This window comes from Syngnathoides biaculeatus, chromosome 10 (genome assembly GCF_019802595.1).
Source record: "Syngnathoides biaculeatus isolate LvHL_M chromosome 10, ASM1980259v1, whole genome shotgun sequence".
In the NCBI taxonomy this organism is placed as follows: Eukaryota; Metazoa; Chordata; class Actinopteri; order Syngnathiformes; family Syngnathidae; genus Syngnathoides; species Syngnathoides biaculeatus.
In genome coordinates, this window is record NC_084649.1 from 28,328,800 (window position 1) to 28,351,761 (window position 22,962).

The window sequence follows — 22,962 nt, forward strand, 5'->3', positions numbered from 1 at the left end:
CCGCTGGCATACGCTTCAGCCCTCGTACACAGAAGCGCGTTGCGGCCACACGAACTTCGATAAACCTCTGTGTGATGGACGGTTTATTTTCTCTTTTTAAATACGCATTGGACTCGAGGCCCCGTAGCTCAGTGGTTAGAGCACTGGTTTGGTAAACCAAGGGTTGTGGGTTCGTATCCCACTGGGGCCTCCACTCCCTGAGAAGGGTTGCGTCAGGAAGGGCATCCGGCGTAAAAATTGTGCCAAACATATATGTGCGTTAATCTGAGATGACACGCTGTGGCGACCCCGAAAGGGACAAGCTGAAAGAAGCTTCTTCTTCTAAATACGCATTGGACTCATTTGAGAACAATGCATATTAGAAAAAGTCTGTCAGAGAGAGGTTTACTGAAGATTAATGTGGAGCTACAACACGCTTCGTGTACGTTGGAGACGTCTCCCTGCCGTTTTTTTTTTTTTTTTTTAAACGCATTGTTCTCAAATGAGCCAACTTGGCATTATAAATACTTCTTGGGAATTTGAGATTGAGAAGCATAATTCCTACCTGAAGTGAACTGATCGCTAGACAGTTGTGTGTATTTGGTTGGGCACCATCCATCACATTTAATTGCCAAAATCCATCGATCTTTTCTCATCTTTTCAGCTGGTATACCATAGAATGATCTCTTTGAATATCTGTCTCGTCTGTTGTAACAACCAACAGCACAATAAGTCTCGGGCATTGTGATGATTCTGCTCCGGTTCAATGCCCCCACACTGTCGAGCAGCTCTTTTTGACCGGCAATATGGCGCTGTGAAAATGGTGACATCACGTGCACGAGCTCTATACCCTAAACAGGTTGCTAGCCAATCCCAGATAGTCATTTAAGTAGAAAACAGTTTTAAAATATTTTGTCTTGGTCACTGCTTGTTTGCAAAGTGACATAGTAAGTAGTAGTAATAGCTTATGATATACTTTTGATTTAGTGATAGGACCTTTAATTGTACTTTTTTTTTTTTTTTTTTTTTTTTTTTTTTTTTTTTTTTTTACAAGTGAAGCTTTCCCTTTGGGCTTTGGGCATAGTATTTTTTTTTCTTCTTGAGAATGAATGACTCCCTAAGTTCCAAAGTACTGAGAAGCCTGGGTGAAGCAAGGTCTGACCCAAGGTTAAAGATTAAAAATAAATACATACAGTAAATAAATTTGGTCCTTTCAAGTTAGAAAATCTAATCTGCAACCCCTGCCCTGTTGTGCTACAGTTAAATTTATGTATCACTTGTATACTTGGGGTCGGTTCCAGCAACCCCGCGAGACTCGTCATAATAAGTGGAATAGAAGAATGAATAACTTCATCACATTAAGTCTTTCACTATTCCCCACCAGCTACATGGCTTGTTTGGAAAACTACAGCCATCAATGTCATGGTTCACACAAGTCGTTAGGTAAAAGGATAACCTCTCACATTTTTAAATGATTGTACATTAAAAAATAAGTCTATGTCAAAATCATGCTTAAGAATAAATAGATCGCTTTCAATTTTAAAAAGTTATCATCTTAACTGTTTCCAAATAATACAATTTAGAGCTGTAATTAATGTTTTTGCTGACGGTTATCAAACAGTAACATTCTGATACCGGCCTAAACCTACATGAATTGTAAAGATACATTTGTTGTATTTACATACTTTTTTGCAACTGAGTCATCCAGTAATTGTTCTTGAAGTAAGCATCATTGCAGAAGGTGTTTGTGAGCAACATCTAGGGAAAGAAATGAGACAAAATTCACAATTTGGAGAAAAGAGCAAATGATGTATTATGTTGCTGTGTATGTACATGCACTCTTTCACACACAATTACAATTAAATGCCTCAATGCCTCTTTAGCAGGCTTTTAAACTTTTGAAAATACAATAGTGGCTCGATCCATGGAAAAGTAAGGCGCACCCATTGGCTCCTCTGATCATTGCTTGCTGTACTTAATACTGACATACAGGCAAGCACTTAAATGTGCAAAGCTTTTAGTAAAACCAGTTAAAAAGTGGGCCAATGAGGCAAAATTACAACTTCAAAGCTGTTTGAATGCACAGACTGGATTGTCTTTGAAAATTCAGCACACAGCCAAGATGAATTATCTGATATTGTTACTGCGTATGTCAGTTTCTGCTTATCGAGCTAACAGGTCTGCGGATGATCCAGTCAACATGGGTCTACACTTCATCCCTGAACATCTCGACAGCAAGGGAACCTATGCGAGGATCCTGTTCGTCGACTTAAGCTCTGTGTTTAACACCATCATCCCTGAACTCCTCTCCTCAGAACTTCTCCAACTCAGTGTCTCGCCTGCCATCTCCCGGTGGATCTACAACTTCCTGACGGGCAGGACAAAGCAGGTGAGGCTGGGGGACATAATCTCATCCACGTGCACTACCAGCACCGGGGCACCCCAACGTTGTGTCCTCTCCCCTCTGCTCTTTTCACTCTACACTAACAACTGCACCTCATGGCGTCGGACTGTCAGACTCCTGAAGTTCGCAGATGACACCACGGTCATCAGCCTCATCAAAGCCGACAACGAGTCTGCGTATCAACAGGAAGTGGCGAGACTGTAGCTTTGCTGTGGTCAACACAACCAGGCATTGAACACTTTAAAAACTGTAGAGATGGTTGTGGGCTTTAGACGGCATCCTTCACCACAGCTGCCCATGACGCTGTTCAACAGTCTCAAAGGACCTGAAGTGGGAGACGAACATCAACTCCATCCTCCAAAAATCCCAGCAAAGGATTTACTTCTTGCGGCTTCTGAGGAAGCACGGCCTGTCACATAAGGTGGTGAGACCGTTCCACACAGTGGTTATCCAATCAGTACTGTGTACCTCCATCACAGTCTTGGTCTAAGTTTGGGGCCACTACAAAAACGGACAAACTCCGACTGCAACGGACAATCAAAACAGCTGAACGGATTATTGGTACCACTCTACCCAGTATTGAGGACTTGCACGCAACGGAAACTAGGTCCAGAGGAGCAAAGATCCTTTCGGATCCTCCACATTCTGGCCACCAGCTCTTCCAGCTCCTTTCGTTGGGAAAGTACCACACATCAATTCAAGTCAAAACTAGCAGGCGTTCAAACTGTTTTTTCCCATTAAATTCTTGATTAACAAATTTGACTATTTTCTACCTTGTGCCATTGTTAGGACACTCACTCCCATCCTGCTAGTCCAATAGATATTAGTAAAAAAATTTTTAGACTATCACACAATTCATCACTTTAACCTGCTCCCTTTGCACACTTGTCCTTGCACTGGTCAATAACGGGAACCGCAAACGGGTAAAGGGACTCTACTACCTTTACAAAATGTGGAACGTTGACTCACTTATTTCTTACCTTTTCTAAATTAAGAAGATTTTACATTTTGCACGACTCTTATAAGGAATAATTCCTATAAATAGAAATGTCGCTTGTTCTTTGTTCTTGTTGCTTTGTTGTTCTTTGTTCTGTATGTTGTACCAGGGCAGCACAGACTGCCGGAGAAAAAAAATTCTTGTTTTTACACACTTGGCCAATAAATTTGATTGTGTAAAAACTTGCAAAGGAGACATTTGGGGCACTTATGCATGAAAAACTATGGGACTATACTGCCAAAAAACAAAAGATGTCAGGCTTGTAAGATTCAAACCAGCAGAAAGCTAGCATTTACAACTCAGACCTCAGTACTTTGTAATAAAGATCTAATATAGATCGACTTGCTCCAGTTTCAAATATGCTCATTAAATCATTTGATTAGGTCATGTCAAACACATCAAATTGGTCTGTGTCTTTGCTATATAATGTAAATTGATTTACTTTAACAAACTGCTTTGTTTAAAGACAACCATTCATGTTTTACCAGTTGAGCTATTTAATGTTATAAGAATTTGTCAAAAACTATGCAACAAACCTATTGTACACCTTTTTTTTTTTTTTTTTTTGCATTGACATTGTGTCTTGTTTCTTAATACTGATGAGATGTCAATCAACTCTTGCCAGGGTACAATGGATTCATCTGCTTCTCCAAGTTTGGATGAACAGTTTTCACACATACCTCATGGTTATGATTCCTTAGGCCGAGTCTGATGGAACGGCTACATCTAGACAAGACAGCTGTCATGGCGTACAGGTTGATAAGCACATCTGCTACTTTCTTTAGAATGAGCTGTTCATCCACGATTGTCTAATAAAAAATAACAATATTTTATTCAGGGTTTCAGTTTGTAGCAAATAAAAAGATCATAAACATTTGAAGCAGTTGTTTCAACAGTCAGTCCAGTGGTATTTTGACAACTTTTTAAGAGCTATCATGATTTTGACTTGGTATTGGACCACAAGAGAAATAAAATCAAGGTCAATTAAGATTTTATTTTAAAGTAGACTTTCAACTCTGAAAGAAGTTCCACAAAACTATGGTAATTGAAATTTCAGAATTACCGAATAATAAACTATTTTCAGTTGCATAATTGTAAAAATAACCACCTTTTGCAGTCAATGACTGTCTGTGGACTGGGGCAGAAAAATTCAGAGCTTCTCATATTGAGATGCTTTCCCAAAACTTCACTGAAGCTGTTTGCTGGTCTTGCTATATTTGTTTTTCTCCAAACATTTAAGTCACAGAATACCTGAAAGATCATGACTGAGTTGGAACCAATGTTCCCTCTAATTTTTTTACATGTCTGAGCAAACACTAAGGCCGTGAGTGCTCCTCTTGACCACTGTGAGCAACATCAGACGTATGCGCTGTGGTCAATCAGTGTCATCCATTAAAGTTACATGGCTCATTAAAAGGTTCAGGTTACATTCCCATTAGAACATTTTTTCGAAGAATTTTGTGTTTCCGCAAACCTACCGTGAAAATTTCAACAAACAAACAAAATACATTACAATACAAATACATACCAAGCCAACGATTAACTATAAATTTGAAATGTCGCTTCCAACTTTGTTTCATTTGTTTTTCTTGGTGTAAAACAAAATTATTGCTTGCAGAATATCCTTTGCAATGCAATGCTGAATGATACTCCCAAAGAGTTTTAGGGTTAACGTTATGTTAACTCATATATTTAAAATACAGAATAAGGTTTCTGGGCAATGTATTGTCTGTGCATTCATCCTCAATCAGGTTGTGCCAAGGTGGAACTTTAACATTATACACCATCTCATCCTGTACTTTCTACTTTGGCTTCAGACCAGACCTTTTTACTCAAAAAAAGAGAAAATCTCATCCAGTTTCACCACTTTTTCTTCTATTATTGACATATCCCGGTGTTTGCAATTATGAGTATACCCCTTTAAAATGGAGGTGGGCGGTGTCTGGTCAACTAGGATATAGACTGTGTGGCCCGGTGTCGCCGAGAAAAAACTGCATGAGCCAAAAAACTGTTTGCCTCCTAGTTTTGATTTGCAATGATCGGTAGTGCATACCCGACGGAAGGTGGTGGAAGAGCTGGTAGTCAGAATATGGAGACAGGGTTCATACTAAGGTACTACTCATACCTAACCCTAACCCAAAAAATTTAAGGGCTTTTTAGGGGCATTCTTAGGGGCTGACACGAAAAATTTAGGGCCGACACGGAAAAAATTTAGGGCTGACACGAAAAATTTAGGGCCATCGTGGGAAATCAAGAGTAAGGAAAAAAGACTCACCCAATGGAGCCATCAACCGTTCTTGGTTCATCAAATGTTCTAGTACCTCAGTACCTGTGACAGTGATCACCTGTCACCCCTTGTGGTAGTTCTCATTGATATGACCATTGTCAATGTCTTCACATAACAGTCTACAGAAAAACAGATTCTAACTACAATTGCAACGATATACACAAATGTCTTCTACTGATGTTTGTCTCAGCACCCCTATTCTAGCTCCTTGAGCCTACCCAGTGCCTCCTCTATTTGTTGCTGCAGAGGTTCCAAAGTGGCTCTCTTGTCCTTTGCTCTGCCTTTGAGTGCATTGGCCTCGGTGATAAACCTCAGATTCATCTTTTCTTCTGCCTCCTCACACAGCCTGTCAGCCTTCTCAATAAGCGTAGATATTTCAGTCTCTATTCTGGCTTTTTTGGCTTTGAGGCAGTAGAGATGAAAAGTAGGCAGCGATGCCAAATATAGGCAGGTACGAAGTCTTCCTTTCCCCACATTGGTAGTTTTTAGCAATGTCACTGTCTGGGAACATGACTACAAACACTTTTGAATTATTTTCACAAGATTTGTAACTGTAATGGCTGCAGATCACTTTTAAAGTCCACACGATCTCTGCCTTTAACGAGTCCGTCTTCGTGTGTTGAACTACGTTCCTAAAGCCTGACTTCTGCCTGGTTGAAGTCGATGGCCGGACAACTGCAGGTGCGTATCCACTGCTAGTACCACTGCCTGAGGTTGATGCTTCACTATCTTGATATTTTAGAAACAGATTCATACCAACGGAAGATGAGAGAGTCTTCGCCAAATCAGCGTGTCTCCTGTTTTTCTGGTGCGACTCCAGCGCTTTGACGCCCATCTTTTCAAGCTGGTAACTCTGCTTGCACAGATGGCAGTAAAACATGTGCCGATCTTTTGGATCTCGACGAACCCAGCTCCCGAACTCCTTACTTTCAACCCAAGCATATTGAAAAATGCACTTCCCCATGATACAAGTTGGATCAATGAAAGAACTACGCGATGTCGTAACAAAGACGAAGTGAAATGCCTACTCACGGAAACAAACAATAGAACATCAACAAGATGGCGACTAGTTGTCAACACGGTGACTTCCGTTGACAATTTCCAGCTGTTTTGGATGACAGACGGATCGCTATTTTTTCAAAATAAGTTAATTTTTTTTAGGGAGAATTTTGGCGGTAGAGGTCCTCCCTTTGATTTTTTTTTTAATTTAAGGCCTTTTTAGGGGCTTGAACGGTTTTCGCAGATTTTTAAGGACTTTCGAAAATTTTGGGGTTTTTAGGGCCGTGTGCGAACCCTGGGAGAGTCCACAAGGATCCTGCTCGCTCTGTATCTTGTTAAAGCACCTATTTTCAGTGTCCAGAGAATGTTTTCGAAGAGAGACATCAATCTACATCTATCCTCCTTGATTTGGATCTTTATAGAGGAATATTTGAGCTTACAAGATTTAAATACATTTGTATCCAGTATGTTCATATTTTTTATCCATCCATCCATTTTCTACCGCTTTTCCGGGTCAGGTTTCGGGAGAAGTAGCCTCTTAAAAAGGGGGATCACCATCCCAGTCTGCCAATCCAGAGACACTGTCCCGGATGTCAATGCGATGTTGCAGAGGTGTGTCAACCAGGCAGCCTCAGAACATCCAGAGCCTTGAGGAACTCCCGGCGAATCTCATCCACCCCCGGAGCCCTGCCACCAAGTAGCTTTTTAACCACCTCGGTGACCTCAACCCCAGAAATAGAACAGCCCGCCCAAGAGCACCCTGACTCAGATTCCTTATGGGAAGGCGTGTTGGTGGAATTGAGGAGGTTTTCGAAGTATTCTCCCCACAGACTCACAACATCCCGAGTTGAGGTCAGCAGTCCCCAGTCCCCCACCATCCCCACTATACACAGTGGTGACAGTGCAGTGCTTCCCCCTCCTGAGACACCTGACTGTGGACCAGAATTTCGTTAAAGCCGTCTTGAAGTCGTTCTCCATGACCTTTTCGAAATCCTCCCGCCCCTTTGCCTCAGTGACCACCGAAGCTGCATTCCACTTGGCCAGCCTGTACTGATCAGCTGCCTTAGGAGGCCCACAGACCAAACATGCCGATAGGACTCATACAGGATGAGAGCATCCCTCACTGTTGGTATCCACGAACCGTCACAGCTCCAGTCGACTGCCTCAGCAATGGAGTCGTGGAACATCGTCCACTCGGACCTTGACACCATGGTGCTTTTAACTACCTCGGTGACCTCAATCCCAGAGTTAAGTTTCAGAGAACCCAGAGTCTGCTTCTTAATGGGATGGTGTGTTGGTGGAATTGAGAAGATCTTCATAATATTCTCCACACCAACTCAGAACATCCCAAGTCGAGCTCAGCAGCACCCCACTGCCACTTCACACAGTGCTGATGGTGCACTTCTTCCCACTCCTGAGACACAGGATGGTGGACCAGAAACTTCTTGAAACTGTTGTTCTCTTTGGCCGCACCAGACTCCTCCCACGCCCATGTTTTTGCTGTAGCGATGATCAAAGCTGCATTCTGCTCGGCCAGCCGATACTATCAGCTACATTGGGAATTCCAAAGGCCAAAATGGCCCAACAGGATTTGTTCTTCAGCTTGACATCATTCCTCACCACTTGTGTCCACCAATGGGTCCGGGGATTGCCACAACGACAGACACAGACTACCTTAAGGCCACAGTTATGGTCAGCTTCCTCGACATTAGAGGCATGAAACATTGTCCACTCTGACTCAATGTCTTCTGCCTCCCCTGAGATGTGGGTGAAGTTCTATTGAAGGTGGGAGGTGAAACCCCTTTTGACATGGGATTCTGCTAAACGGTCCCAGCAGACCCCGGCAATATGTTTGGACCTGCGAGGTTGGACTGGCATCCTCCTCCACCATCAGAGCCAACTCATAACCAGGTGGTTAGCAGTTGACAGCTCCGCCGCTCTCTTCACCTGTCACCTCTCTTTCTAGGCATGAAACCATACTGTTGCTCGCAAATACTTCCGTCCAAAGTGTTGCCTCCACTACTCTTTCCCATAACTTCATTGTGTGGCTCATCATCTTTATTCCTCTGTAGTTTCCACAGTTCTGAACATCGCTTTTGTTCTTAAAAATGGGGACTAGCACACTTTTCCTTCATTCTTCTGGCATCTTCCCTCCCCCTAGTATTCTATTGAACAAGTTGGTCAAAAACTCCACAGCCACCTCACCAAATTGCTTCCATACCTCCACTGGTATGTCATCGGGACCAACTGTCTTTCCGTTTTTAATTCTGTCATTCACGATTGCCACTTCTACTCTACCTTCTCTCCCATTTTCTTCATTCATTAACTTCTCAAAGTACTCTTTCCATCTTTGAGGCACACTACTGGCACCAGACAACATATTTCCATCGCTATCCTTCATTACCTTTACCTGCTGCACATCATCCCACCTCTATCTCTCTGTATCTGTAGAGATCCTTTTCTCCTTTCGTATTCTACCAGGAGTACATGTCGTCAGTCTCTTGTTTAGCCTTTGACATCCTCTACCTTTTCCCTACGACGCATCTCAATGTATTCCTTACACCTCTCCTCAGTCCTCTCCGTGTACCACTTCTTCGTCGCTAATATCTTTCCTTGGATGACTTCCTGTATTTTGGGCTTCCACCACCAAGTCTCCTTCTCCCCTTTCCTACCAGAAGACACCCCAAGTACTCTCGCTGCCTGCATCTCTGAATACCAGCTCCAACTATCACAGACAAATTCCTTGTGTTGGCAAAATAAAGGTGATCATGATTCTCTCCTATTTAAAGGGTATGGAAAGTCTTTAAAGCACTAGTTATGAAGGTAACATTTGAAGTTTTTCGATTATCGGCAAAATTTTATTGCACATTGCTGAATTCGCCAGAACCGAGCACACAGTGGAAAATTCAGAGAACAGTCGTGACGTAAAAACACAAACATGGCTGATGTTTGATACCAATGTGAGAGTGACTATGAATTTTCTGATAATTCACGATTGTGAAGGGTCCTATGAAGACTGTGAAGAATACTAGCTCTATAAAGGCGTTAAAGGTTATCAATTTCAGCCACTTTGATAGAACACATATTCAAATGCAGAGGAAAGAGCTGCCAATGAAGGTGCAGAGCCAGCAGTCAGAACCAGAACCATATGCTTTGTGTTGGAAACACTGACTGGTAGATATTTGTGAAGTTGTGTTTTTTTTGTTTTTTTAAATTTAGCCATAAACTGATGAATAGAAAGGGTTTTGATATCCTCAATGAATATCTAAAGTTTTTGGTCTTGTTTTAAAATCATGCAAAGGTCATGTATTTAGTCCAAGTTGGTAGATTTTCACAAATAGTAGCAGTTCTCCCTGGAATTCACTGGGAGCAAAGCCCAAAAATATGAAGCATTAAAAAAGGAAGACAATACAGCACAAAGAGGTTACCGAGCAATCTGGCTGGCCTGCGTTACAGGCTGCCTCAAACTAGCGTGAGCAGCCATGGAAGATTGTTACAGCGAAGACCAAGAAAAATAAGAATGTGAGTCCGAGCAAAATATTGATTCACTTACAAATAGATTGGAGGCACACTTACAAGACCCTGGCCAAGAATGCTCATCTTCCACCACCACGTAAAGGGTATGAAATTAAATTATCCAAGAAAAAAAATGGGACCCCAAACATTAATAGTTGGTGAGGGAGCCATCAAAGATGTGAAACACTTTTGCAGTGAGAAGAACACCAAAGTACGGTTTTACTAATGACACTGTGTCTGATATCTCTCAAGCACCAATCAGAGGTACTGAATTGAGATTTCATTGATCCAACAAAGTGCAAGGTTTGGTTGCTGAGGTTTTCATCAGTGGACCTCTCCTTCTAGTACAATCTGTAGATGAACGCTTCTCGAGGCTCCGTCAATTGAATAGATGGTTAAGCAAGGTGTGCATTCCACTATCCCTGAGTTTCATTGACAATTTCTGCCTTTTTTGGGAGCGTAAAAATCTCTCCAAAGCAGACGGTTTCTGTCTAAATCGACAAGGGGGTTAAGTTATTGGCTTCCGACATTTTCTATTGTGTGCGTCATTCACTACCCTGTTAATAAAACGTTTACAAAAATCAAGGACAAAAGGATTCAGTTGTTCACAATCTGAGGAACAAGAGATAAGGCGAGACAATGTGCACACATTCATTTGTGTCATCCAAACAATCAGATGGGCAAATGACAAATGGAATGCACTTTAAACCTCCCACACCTCTCCATCTCCTATTGGAGCAATCAACATCTCAGAATTTATCCTCATTGACTACGACATCCAAATAATCTGCAGTAGAAGCCTGAATGCAATGTTTGGTCTGCTGGATACGACGAAGACCAGCCCATACCACGCCAAGATCTGCCTCCTCTCACCACTCGCCTGAAACCACCGCCCACAAAGAAACGAAGGGCCCCTCCCTCTACCCATGAAGACTTTTATCTGTAAATCTGAATATTTACTGTCTTTTCCAGAATACCTCAGACCCTGATGGAGATAGGGCATTTTTCCTCCCAGTAATTACGAGGGGCAGAATGTTGGTTAAAGAGAAATGGCAAAAAAAAACAAAAAACTCAGTGAGGATAAATCATTGTCTCCAGCTATTTCTGCGAGACTAGCTCTTTTTAATATCAGGTCAGTGGGTAACAAATTAACATTGATTAATGACATCATGGTGGTACAGTGGAGCAGCTGGAAAGCATTGGTCTCACAGTTCTGAGGTGTCTGGTTCAATCCTGGACCCGCCTGTGTGGAGTTTGCATCTTCTCCCCGTGCCTGCATGGGTTTTCTCCAGGCACTCCGGTTTCCTCCCACATTCCAAAAACATCCAACATTATTTGGACACTCTAAATTGCCCCTAGGTGTGATTGTGAGTGCGGCTGTTTGTCTTGATGTGCCCTGCGATTGGCTGGCAGCCAGTTCAGGGTGTAGCCTGCCTTTGTCCAGTTGAAAGCTGGGATAAGCTCCAGCCCTCCCTTCGACCCTAGTGAGCATAAGCGGCTAAGAAAATGGATGGATGGATTGATGGATGAATGATGACATCATTACAACCTATGATAAGAACTTTTTGTTGTTAAATGAAATGTGGTTAACAGAAAGTAGCTGTAATACCATTTTAAATGAGGTAACACCAGCAAATTTTAATTTTATAAACAAGCGTTGAACAGGAAAGAAGGGTGTTGGTATTGCTGTTATTTTAAATCCATATTTCATTGTAAAGAAACTATACTGGGTGATTTTAGGTCTTTTGAATATCTTTTTTTTAGTAAAAGGTGACCCAAATGTTCTCATTTTATTCATTTATAGACCTCCAAGATACAATAGAAAATTTATGAAGGATTTTTCAGAACTGCTGTCAATTATTTGTACTGACTACAACTATTTTGTCATAACAGGGGACATTAACATTCATGTTGACAATAACATGGAAAAAAAAAACATCCAAACAACTTTCTGCAATACTAAACACATTTGACCTCTATCAAGAAAAACCCATTTGTTTTGATAATTTCTTAATAATTGTAAGATAGAATAAATCCATAACAATGGTGTCAAAGTGTGTGGTTAATTTTTGTCGCAATTCGAATTATTATGGTCACAGTTTCTATTATTTTCCAGAAGACCCCAGCCTCAGAAGATAGTGTGTCAGGTTTGTGCAAACAAGAGTTAATTTTTCCAAAACCAATCAGCAGTCTGTCATATGCAGTGAACATTTCATCCCGGACTCTTTTACTGGTGGACTCATGCCTAAGATGGGTTTAAAATGTTAAAACGTGGATCAGCCGACATTTTTTGTCTTTGTTTTAGTGAAAACAAACTCAGGGGCAGCCGTTTCTGATGTTTGATGCAGAAGCAACAAATATGCAATGCTAACGATGGTAAAAAGTAAAGCTCCCTACCCCTATGAGGTCAGGGTTCAGAGTTCAGGTTGGTGGCGCACATTAACGTAATAGTTATAAATCTGGAACATAAGACCTTGAATTTCATAGACATTTATTGATATAGTATATAGTTTATTTATATATAATTTATGTAGTTTTTTACCAATCTATGTCCCTCCATATTTTTCATCCATACCTACATACAATGCACTATTCACTTTCTGAAAATATTTTTGGAAAAAATTGTGCATTATTTGAGAAATTACAGGAGAACAGTGAATTAAACTCTTTCCTTTGTTACCATATTGTCATATAGAGATTTTATCAAAATGTGCTGCTTTAAAACCTCAGCCAAAGTGACAAGCAAGGACTGATTGAAATGGATTGTGCTCTCCAAGAACCCTGTTTTCACCTTATCAAAAATTTGGGCACCATGAAATTGATTAAAATAAACTTTAAATAAGCTTTATCTATACATTTTGTATTATTTTATAAACTTTCCTACATTAATTACAGATGTTGCAGGAAGCATCTTCTGCACAAGACGTTGACACAGAACCAGCAGATGCTGAAACTCCATCTCTGGTACATTCAAAAAGCTGCCAGACTGAAGAAGTGCCTGTTCATGAGAAAGGAACACATATCTTTCTGACAGCAGAGAGGATACTGCAACTTGTATTGCAACGTCAGAAACCTTAGAAACATGGAGACATGCACTGGAAAGGAGAGGAATGAAGATTAGCCAAAGTAAAACAGAATATATGTCCGTGAATGAGAAAGGTGGAGGGGGAAGAGTGAGGCTACAGGGAGAAGAGATAGCAAGGGTGGAGGACTTCAAATATTTAGGGTCAACAATCCAAAGCAATGGTGAGTGTGGTAAGGAAGTGAAGAAATGGGTCTAAGCAGGTTGGAACGGCTGGCGAAAGGTGTCTGGTATGTTTTGTGACAGAAGAGTCTCTGCTAGGATGAAGGGCAAAGTTTACAAAACAGTGGTGAGGCCGGCCATGATGTACGGATTAGAGACGGTGGCACTGAAGAAACAACAGGAAGCAGAACTCGAGGTAGCAGAAATGAAGATGTTGAGGTTCTCACTCGGAGTGAGCAGGTTGGATAGGATTAGAAATGAGCTCATTAGAGGGACAGCCAAAGTTGGATGTTTTAGAGACAAGATTCGAGAGAGCAGACTTCGATGGTTTGGACATGTTCAGAGGCGAGAGAGTGAGTATATTGGTCGAAGGCTGCTGAGGATGGAGCTGCCAGGCAAAAGAGCGAGAGGAAGACCAAAGAGAAGGTTTATGGATGTGGTGAGGGAAGACATGAGGGCAGTTGGGGTTAGAGAGGAAGATGCACAAGATAGGCTAAGATGGCAAAAGATGACACGCTGTGGCGACCCCCAACAGGACAAGCCGAAAGGAAAAGAAGAAGATTATTCACAAATTGTTTATTATATGTATGCTGTGGATGATGAGTATATTGCATTCTGTGGTATTTAAAATGAGGATTTGAGGTTTGCTACATAGTTGATACGTTGTGATGACGTAATGAACCAGAACAACAAAGGTTGGATGAAAAACGAGCCCATTCGATGCAGAAACAATTTTATATATTTTATTTTTACTGTTTGAATTTGAGTAAACTGTTTTCTTTCAACAAACCTCCTGTGTCATGGATTACCCTCAACTCATTGGGCGCTATCGCCCAATTGACCCCTCCGTACAGGGCACTTAACCACGCCTCCTGAAGTTACGTCACCCCACATGTGCTAACCTCAGACAAACAATTAGCAAAAATGGCGGCGCAGCAAAAAAAGACTAGAGCGAAACTGTCCGATTTACCAACTGATTTCTCACTCTAATTCTTAGCTAACAGTAAAATATCGTTGAAGAGCAGACAGCAGGGCTTCAAGTATTTCAGCGAGGGGTATTTCAATGGTATTTACATGCATATCGACGGAGAAACCATTGATATTAGCGCGAGATCTTTCCGGAGTCAGAGGAAGACCGAGAAGCCACATAATATAATATATTATAACCCAAAGACGAATTCGTCATTGACAGTTTCCTATTTTCGTGTTACATATCACACTTGTGTGCAGAATCTGTATGTGTATCTGTATAGCCGTTTGTGAACCGCCGTATGAAGGAAAAGAAGGAGAGGCTTGATTTACGAGTTGTTTCTCTCGTTTTCTTTGTGTAACGTCACGCACTCCCTTCAATAATTATTCTTGAATTAGTGCCGAACCTACGTAAGTCCCGACAGAGTACGACAATCACTACTTTATAGTGTCCTCAAACATCCTTTCTTCAGTCTTGGTGTCTCGGTGCACGTCAAAGGTTTTTAGGACTCGCTAGTCCGGTTTAGCTTAGCTCGGGAGCCGCCGAACAGAGACGTTTGTGCAGTCAGATCATCGCAAAATATCACTCAACACAGATCAAGTGTGTCAATCATTAACACGTAGCTATGTTATGCAAGCGAAGAACTGCTAATTCATTTATATGAGACATGTATTGAAAATCAAATATAGGGCATACCTTCGTGCAAACAAAGTCCGGTTTAGCTTAGCTCCGGAGTGCCGAAGAGAGACACGTTTGTGCAGTCAGATCATCGCAAAATATCGCTCAACACAGATTAAGTGTGTCAATCATTCACACGTAGCTATGTTATGCAAGCGAAGAACTGCTAATTCATTCATATGAGAAATGTATTGAAAATCAAATATAGGGCATACCTTCGTGCAAACAAAGTCCGGTTTAGCTTAGCTCGGGAGCGCCGAACAGAGACACGTTTGTGCAGTCAGATCATCGCAAAATATCGCTCAACCCAGATCAAGTGTGTCAATCATTCACACGTAGCTATGTTATGCAAGCGAAGAACTGCTAATTAATTTATATGAGACATGTATTGAAAATCAAATATTGGGCTTACCTTCGTGCAAACATATCTGTTCTGGTTGATGGATTCAGTTGATCATGCGGTGTTCCACAAAGTTTGATCCATTGAAGACATTTTTCGTACTGGGTCTTCGGTTTTGGAAAGGGTACGAATTGAACTCCACCAACTAGCCTTTTAGGATACGTGTCGTCACTATTACAAAGTCCGTGACTACACCTCTTAACCATATCTATTGTTAAAGAACCCAAATACGCGATAAAACGCTTACAAAAGCTATATTGGACCATGCAACTTTGTCTGAGGGAACGGCAGGTGCAAAAAAGGGGCGTGGTTTATGCAGATCTCTGGCCTCTGATTGGTCAGCGACGCGGATGACGCAATTTCTACGGAGGGGTCTATTGCCCTGACTTCCACCATTAGCAAAACTCTGGGGAGATTCATCATCAACCGCTTGTCCCGTGCCTTGAGCAGCACTCGATTCTCAGTCCTTGGCAGGCTGGTTTCCGCAAGGGCTGCTGCACCGCCGATTAATGGCTACGGCTGTCCCAATTCGTCATGGATGGGTTCCAGTCTAAACAACGTCTGCGCTCCATTGCTGCTTTCTTCGATTTCACCAAGGTGTGGCGTGCCGGACTCCTCCAGAAGATGCTGGCGATTGGCGTGCCTCTTTGATTTGTCGAGTTGATCAAGGCCCGGTTCACCACCGTACGGTGCGAGTTAGTTATTGGAACCACAGGGCGCTGAAGAACCTTCAAAGAAGGACTCCCTCCAGGATCAGTTTTGTCTCCACTTCTCTTTACATCAACGATCTGGTACACTCTTTCGAGTCCTCCACCCTCGTCTCTCCCAACACTGATGACTTGGCGCTGGTCTGTAGCAGCTGTGATAAGAAAGAAGTAGCGGTGAGGCTGGAGTCGGAGGCTGTCAAAGTTCACCAATGGTCCGCAGACAACCATGTCACTCTCAACACGTCTATGTCGGAAGTTGCCTTCTTCACGATGGATGCTGCAGAATCATCATGGTGCCCAAACATCACCGTTGGGGGTTCCAGACTCAAGACGAATCCCACACCCACCTTTCAGGGGGTTTGATACAATCGCCAGCTCACGTTCAACGAACATGTCTGGCACTTGAGCTAAGTCATGAAGCAGCACTCCAACCTCCTGCGACAACCGCCGGTACATTTGGGCGTGGTGACCACAGGATATGTGGACGAGCTCCATTGCGACCATCAGATCGCTCGCAGAATATGCAGCTCCTGCCTGGACACCCTGGGCTTCCTCCTTCAACATCCAGTAACTGAAAAGGGGGCAGTCAGATGCGGCTCGTGCCATAACGGGCCAACTTCGAACAACTCCTATCGACGCTGTCCTGCATGAAGCCCAACTACCACCATTTTCCTCCCAGTTAAATTTAGCCAGTCTTAAAAAGGTCCCAATGTGTTTGTTGAAAGCAGCTCTGAAGTTCACTGAGTGCAGAGTATGGCCAGGTTATTGTAGTCTTTGTGGTGGGCCTGGATCGGCATCTGAGGGGGCTGTATGAAGGGATGAGCAGAAGAGAGATGTGGTTTGACTCACCACTGTGGTGGATGGGTGTGGTTCTGAAGCCTTGCTTGATCTTGGAGTACACGTGGTCGAAAGTGTTTCCAACCTTTGTTGGACATCTGACCTGCTGGTGGAACTTTAGGAGCACAGTCTTTAGGTTGGTCATGTTAAAGTCGACAACTATAATGTGAACTCCTTCAGGGCGGGCCCGCTGCTGTTCATTAATAACATTCAGCAATAGCGTAGCTTTAGAGTTACCATCCAGTACAATGAAAACAGTTGTGATGACAGCTCACTGTGGACGTAAAAGGGCTGGCATTTAATGGACATGTACTCGATGTTGGGTGAACAGTGTCTCTCAATCCCCCTGATATTGCAGCAGTCGTCAAGCATTTACACACAATACTCCCCCACACACGGGCAGGGCAGGTGAGCTGGAGGGAAGCATCTAATCAGCACCAGGGCGGCCTAGGGATGTGTCCTTTCTCAGCTGATCGTTTCTACACGAACAACTACACCCATGTGTCAAACTCGAAATTTGCAGTCAACATCACAGTCATCAGCCACATCAAAGACAGAGACCAGTGTGCAAATTGACTGGAAGTGGAGCGGCTGGAGCTTTGATATGACCAAGACAACCTGGAGCTGAACACTCTCAAAACTGAAGAGATGATTGTGGACTTGAGGAAGTATTCTTTGTCACAGCTGCCTCTCCCGCTCGACAACTGGCTTGTGTCATCAGTCACAAAAAATGACAAATTCCGACTGGAATGAACAATCAGGACTGAAGGAAAAAACATCGGTACTCCACTATTCATAATTGGGCACTGGCATGTTGCCAGGTTCAAGACAATCCTCTTGGTCCCTCCACATCCTGGTTGCCACCTCTTCTTGCTCCTTCACTCAGATTGGCGTGATTCAGCAATGCAAACTAAAACCAGCAGACATTCCAACAGCTTCATCCTTCTGGCCATAAACTTACTTCCACTGCAATATGCTCCCAATTTTGTTTTGAGATTATCAGATCTCTGTGCCATTTTGACAATGGTTACAGCATCAGACTATTTTCGTACAGTGTTCACTTGCTACAATGCACTTTGTGGCCTCGCTTTTACACATTTTTTTCTTTTTCATTGTGGTCTCTATCTTGATTCGCAAAGGGAAAACCAAAGTGTTCTGCATGCCGATTGGCTCAGGGATTGTCGACCATTATCAAAGTACCGGTACTGCCGGAGCGGGGGCGGTCGGCGGTCTCTGTGAGATTTCCGTGCACCGGGACAATGTGTGAGGGCTTAAATTTTCATACATAATTCATGGTGGCATATCTGTTTATCAGAATTTTTGTCAAACAAAAGTAAAAGAAAGCACCAACAACAAATCATTGTGTGTTTTTTTTCACTCACAAAAAGACACCTGCACCAAGGTGCATCAGCGGAAAAAGACGCTAAAGCAGAGCCGCGCCAACCAGCCAGAGGAACTGAAAAATATGTCTGAGTTGGCGAATAATTTCTTTTGTGTGCAACATAGATTGAGCATTAAAATCAAATGTTACTATAAGTTTATTTTTTTATCAGAAGACACATACCGTAATTTTTCAAAAATAATAAAATATTTTAAAAAAGTTAGAGCAGATTATATTTAAGTATGGATGAAAAATAAAAAATACAATCACATTGTATAGTCATGTACAGGCCCATAGAGTGTTAAAAAGGTATACATACACATTGCGATATGATATTCAATGTCTTATGTTACACCTTTATATGTATTACGGCAATGTCCGCCCCCAACCTGAGCTCTCTTAACTCCTCGCGGTACTTGCATTTTACAACTGTTAGCGTAGCATGTTTGTTGCTACTTCACCAAAGATCAGAAATGACTGCCCGTGAATTTTACTTAACTTAAAGGTCAAGTGTCATCCTATAAACATTCTAAAATAGATATTGAAATGAAAAATACATATAAGATGATTCACTTCAATATCTAAACAACGAAATAAATGAGCGGAGAGCGCGTCATCCATTCGCAAAGTTGCGGAAGTCTCATTCGACATCCAAGTGGTCGCCATATTGGCTGAATCTACTGTCCGTGATGTCACCCCGGACATTAGCCATTGAAAACACGCTGTGGCCCCTACTGTAGGACACGCCCCTTCAGACACGGAAGCTCTTTTCGAAGAAAACATCTCACAACCAAATGAAGTTTCCGGGGCAATATTACCCTATTGTTTCGAGCTTTAGATGACGTGCAGATCACGGGCCAAACCACCTCCCCGACCTATCCACCTCCACGATGGTGATAAACGCCCACTTCCGCGGCCTACATGAGCCACCGCAGCGACGAGCCACCCGGCCGACAAGGCCTGCGGCAGGCTCGGCCTTGTCAAGAAGGCCTGTAGCAGGCTCGGCCCTTGTCGACAAGGCTGGTAGCAATCCACAAGGCCTGCGGAGGCTGTCCTTCAGCAGCTGCTGCATGGAAGCCTTCTGATGCGCACATCGATACATTTAGCAACTCTGATTCATGGATTACTCCACCCCCCCCCTGTCCTTTCCACCCGTGCAATGCATTTTTCACGAAGATCCGGGTCTCTTGCAAACTTTTGAAGGGTAAATCTGTCCTCCCTAGTATTCAAGCAATGTCCAGCAATGCAACGAGCCGGCATTTTGGCTAACACGAAGGAACAACGAGCTACCTTCCTTGAGGTAAAACTAATAGAAACAAACAAGTCCACTTGAGGGCAGTCCTGCCATGTACGTCACTTCCTGCTTCTTCTCAAAAACAAATCCCTCGAGAGGATTTTCATGGCGGGTGTTACAAAAAGATGTGTACGTCAAAATCATCTTTTGTGGTAAAAAAACGCATGGGTCCATGTCGGTTGCCATTTTTTCATTAATAACGTACTAAAAATCATGCATTTCATGACAGTGGCACTTTAAACTATGGCTCGTTGTGCAGCTGCTTTTAAAAGAAATGTGTCATCACTCGTGCCAATGACGCCGCCAACCTGTAATACGCGCGTCATGGGCACATTAAAAATAAATAAATAAAAAATTGGGAGATCGTGCACAATTGAAAACGTCACTTTTTTAAAAAATGTGCCCATTAGGCTTGTTTCTACGTAGTTTGAGCTCACGTTGTTTTGATAGCCACCTGACGCCGTAGGAAACCTGCTACAGATTGTAGCTGAATGGAGCCCGAGAGGCTGCGTTTTCATCACAAACGCCATGGATGGCACAGAGGATGACATGCTGTGGAGGCAAAATAGGATCATTGTTCATGATTCAATGGAGGAACTGTACCAAGTCATCGATGAGTTCGACAGTGATGCACCAAAGGTAGCTACGATGGATATTTTCCAGATTGGAGATGAGTGAGATGCTTCTTTTCTTTTCTTGGCCAAGGATGTGTAATGTAGAGGATAAACTGCACTATGCACAAATCTTTTATGCACAGATATTTAATGCAAAAAATGTTTAAGTTAAATAGTGTTAAATAGTTTAGGCCATGATTGAGCATTTATTTTAGTTGGTTGAGGGATTCTTTTCTGACAATTACAGGGATCAGGACAAGCGTGTCCTGAGGCCTGTCCCGAAATTATATTACTGCTGCATCAGCAAATGGACAATGATTATTAGTCATGATTGTTGTACGGACAGTTTTTTGAAAAACAATACAAGTATAAACCTAACAAAATATCAACACAGATGTTCTTCTTCTTCTTTTCCTTTCGGCTTGTCCTGTTAGGGGTTGCCACAGATAATTCCTAATATTTTGAGCATATGGGTAGCAGCAAATTGGTGCTGCGCATTGTACATTGGTAGAAGGCTTTTCCTGATTTTTTTAGGTCAGCTTTGGAGGTGTGCTTGACACTTCAGGACACATTATACTCGAGAAATTACGGTACTTAACCTTGTATAAAGCAAAGGAAAGTAAATGGATGGTGGGACGTTTATTTATTTCTCAAAAAATGTTTTGGCCTCAAACAGGTTTTTAATCTTTGCTTTCATTTTAGAATACCGCAGTGTACTTTTTTTTTTTTAAACCTACAAAGGTCTGAAGTTTGAGTGTTTCAATGAGAGAAATGTGAAAAAAATGATAATACCTGTCTGATAAAAGTTTATAAAGTGTGTGATTAAGGACGCAACATGGGCAGCTGTCAAGCGTTGGCCTCACTGTTCTGAGGACCGGGGTTGAAATCCCGGGGCCAGCTGTAAAGAGTTTGCATGTTCACCCTGTGCCTGCATGGGTTTTTTCCGGGAACGCCGGTTTCCTCCCACATCTAACCATTAATTGGAGACTATATTGCCCCAAGGTGTGATTGTGAGTGCGAATGTTGTTCATCTTTATGTACCCTGCAATTGGCTGGCAGTTCAGCGTGTACCCTCCCTCCTGGCCAATGACAGCTGGGATTGGCTCCAGGATCTGGCATAAAGGCCTAAACCCTGTTTCCACGACTTTTATTGTTTTGTGAGAGTATTTTTTATTGATTACCTTTTTAAACAGTGAACTTCGAATTATATTGTAACATGTTTTAAATTTGTTTTGAGATTGCTGAGACATCTGTCGGGACAGATATATTATTCATGCACTCAGTGGAGTGGTCTGGTCACTGCACTATGTGGATATCTATTGTTTACCTATACTGGCCAATCCTGGTTGAGAGGTAACTGCACCATTTGATCAATTCTCCCTGTTCCAGATTATCCAACTAATAATCACTTTAAACTGATAAAATTTCTTCAAGACTGCACGATTTCCAAAATTGTCATTGAACCAAAATGTCATTGTCTTCTTAGAATTGGGTTGTGGTTAAAATCTGTCAAACATACATGCAGACAATTTTTTTAATGGAAAATTTTACATTTGTAATTATTTCAATGAACACTGATTAGATGGATGTATTGTCCTTTCACTGTTCGTGCACTTACAATTTATTCTCCAAAAGGCACAACGTCTGAACATCGATCAACAAACAATTATAATTCCTTTTGCAAAGTAAAAAGGTTAAATGCTACCTTTCCATATCTGAACAACAGGCTCTCCACTGTAGATCCAAAAAGATGAACATTCTGTTCAAACTTCTGTGCACTTTCCTGAAACAAGAAACTACATGAAGTAATACACACAAAAACAAGCATGCAATTTTGATGATGATGGAAAAGCTCCTAACAGTTAAGCTTGGATGGACAACGCCATTCTTTCCCGAAAGGGCACCGTTTGATCCACTCCCAAAGGAGTTCCTCAATTTTCTGCCAATCATTCCCAAAGCCAGACCGAAATTTCCTTTCTTCATCTCCCTGGAAAAAGAACAAAGATTTCAGTCAGAGAGTAAAGAACGCTGTTTAGACACAAACGCACACACCAACCATTGGACCAAATTTGAGTGTTTTCCAACGTTTATGATTAAAGGCAGCAAACACCCTCTTCTTGTCTGTGAAGGATTATACTGGGCAATTATACCGTGAGGACTTTAAGGGTAATTTTGGCACCTTCCGCCAACTGTTCCACCCCGCTTGGACCAGTTTCTTCACTTCTTTACCACACTCTCCATTGCTCTGTACTGTTGACCCCAAGTATTTGAAGTCATCCACCCTCATCATCTCTTCTCCCTGGAGTGTTACTCTTCATCCTCCTCCTCCACCCCTCACATTCATCCACATATATTCTGTTTTATTTCTGCTAATCTTCATTCCTCTCCTTTCCAGTGCAAGCTTCCATCTTTTTAATTGTTCCGCCGCCTCCTCTCTGCTTTCACAATATCATCTGCGAACATCACAGTCCAAGGGGATTCCAATCTAACATCTGTCAGCCTATCCATTACTACCGCGAACAGGAAGGAGCGCAGCGCGGATCCCTGATGCAGTCCCACCTTCACATTGAATTCTTCTGACACACCAACGGCACACCTCACCGCTGTTCTGCTGCCCTCATACATGTCCTGTACTATTCTAACATATTTCTCCGC

The 22,962-nt window shown here is 42.3% G+C and overlaps 1 protein-coding gene across 14 annotated transcripts in view; it reads right to left on the minus strand.

Moving 5' to 3' along the window:
- The window catches only part of acad9 (acyl-CoA dehydrogenase family, member 9), a 110,903-nt gene that overhangs the window by 18,297 nt on the left and 69,644 nt on the right, over positions 1-22,962 (minus strand). For 6 of the 14 annotated variants that reach the window (XR_009796801.1, XM_061832272.1, XM_061832266.1 and 3 more), the window contains 5 exons: positions 22,168-22,294; positions 22,013-22,090; positions 13,067-13,180; positions 4,061-4,189; positions 1,665-1,737 (listed from right to left, as the gene is read on the minus strand). Coding sequence is in view for 10 of the 14 variants with exons in the window: in XM_061832272.1 (XP_061688256.1) it covers positions 1,665-1,737; positions 4,061-4,189; positions 13,067-13,180; positions 22,013-22,090; positions 22,168-22,294 (521 nt within the window). In the remaining 4 variants the exon portion in view is untranslated. Of the gene's footprint in view, positions 1-1,664; positions 1,738-4,060; positions 4,190-13,066; positions 13,181-22,012; positions 22,091-22,167; positions 22,295-22,962 lie in introns of those variants that run through there. The other 8 variants (XR_009796803.1, XM_061832277.1, XM_061832276.1 and 5 more) reach the window with 4 other exon arrangements.